Raw genomic sequence first — 1,081 nt, 5'->3', positions numbered from 1 at the left:
CATCAAGGCCAGATACGGCAAGGCGGCGCACTTCACCTTTATCGTCTTTGGCCTCATGACCAACATGCTGGTCTCCCTCATGCTAATCACCGGAGGAGCAGCAACTGTGAATGCCTTGACCGGGATGCATGGCGTAGCGGCCATCTTCCTTATCCCCATTCCCGTCGTGGCTTATACGGTTTCCGGCGGCCTTAAAGCCACGTTCATTACAGACTACATTCACACGTTTGCCGTTCTCATCATCATCATGATCTTTGCACTCAAGACCTACGCCACCTCGGATGTTCTTGGAAGTCCGTCTGCCGTGTACGATCTGCTCGTCAAAGCCGCCCAGGCCCACCCCGTCTCCGGCAACCGCGACGGCAGCTACCTCACGATGAAGTCTCAGGGCGGCGCCATCTTCTTCGTCATCAATATCGTTGGAAACTTCGGGACCGTGTTCTTAGACAACGCTTATTACAATAGATCCATAGCAGCCTCTCCTATTCATGCGTTGCCGGGATACATCATGGGAGGCGCGGCGTGGTTCGCGATCCCGTGGTTGACGGCGACGACACTCGGCCTGGCGGCGCTCGCGCTCGAATCCACCCCCCAGTTTCCGACGTACCCCAACCGCCTGACGGACTCGCAAGTTTCAGCTGGTCTGGCTCTGCCGTATGCTGCGGTAGCCCTCATGGGCAAGGGTGGTGCCATTGCCACTCTCATCATGCTGTTTTTGGCCGTCACCTCGGCCTTCAGTGCTGAGCTGGTAGCGACCTCCACCATCTTCACATACGACATTTACCGGACGTACTTCCGACCTAGTGCCAGCAGCAAGAGCCTAGTTTCGATTTCTCATATGAGCATGGTGGCTTATATGCTTGTCGTCTGCTGCATCTCCACGGGCTTGTGGTACAATGGCATCTCCATGGGCTATCTCTACCTGCTCATGGGCGTGCTCATCTCGGCAGCTGTGATCCCGGCGACCTTGACCCTGCTGTGGAACGGCCAAAATCGCTGGGCAGCCATCATTTCTCCTATCCTGGGCACAATCTGTGCCATTGTTGCCTGGCTGGTTACTGCCAAGAAGACGTGCGGCAAG

General features: G+C 56.3%; 1 protein-coding gene across 1 annotated transcript; it reads left to right on the top strand.

Moving 5' to 3' along the window:
• Positions 1 to 1,081, top strand: BBK36DRAFT_1086875 (hypothetical protein; the record flags this gene model as incomplete). The annotated part of the gene is made up of 1 exon (XM_024888966.1): positions 1 to 1,081. A coding segment is annotated over one exon (1,081 nt), but the record flags the coding sequence as incomplete, so codon positions are not given.

The sequence above is a fragment of the Trichoderma citrinoviride genome (assembly GCF_003025115.1).
Source record: "Trichoderma citrinoviride strain TUCIM 6016 unplaced genomic scaffold BBK36scaffold_500, whole genome shotgun sequence".
Lineage (NCBI taxonomy): Eukaryota > Fungi > Ascomycota > Sordariomycetes > Hypocreales > Hypocreaceae > Trichoderma > Trichoderma citrinoviride.
This window is presented reverse-complemented; position numbering and strand designations above follow the sequence as displayed.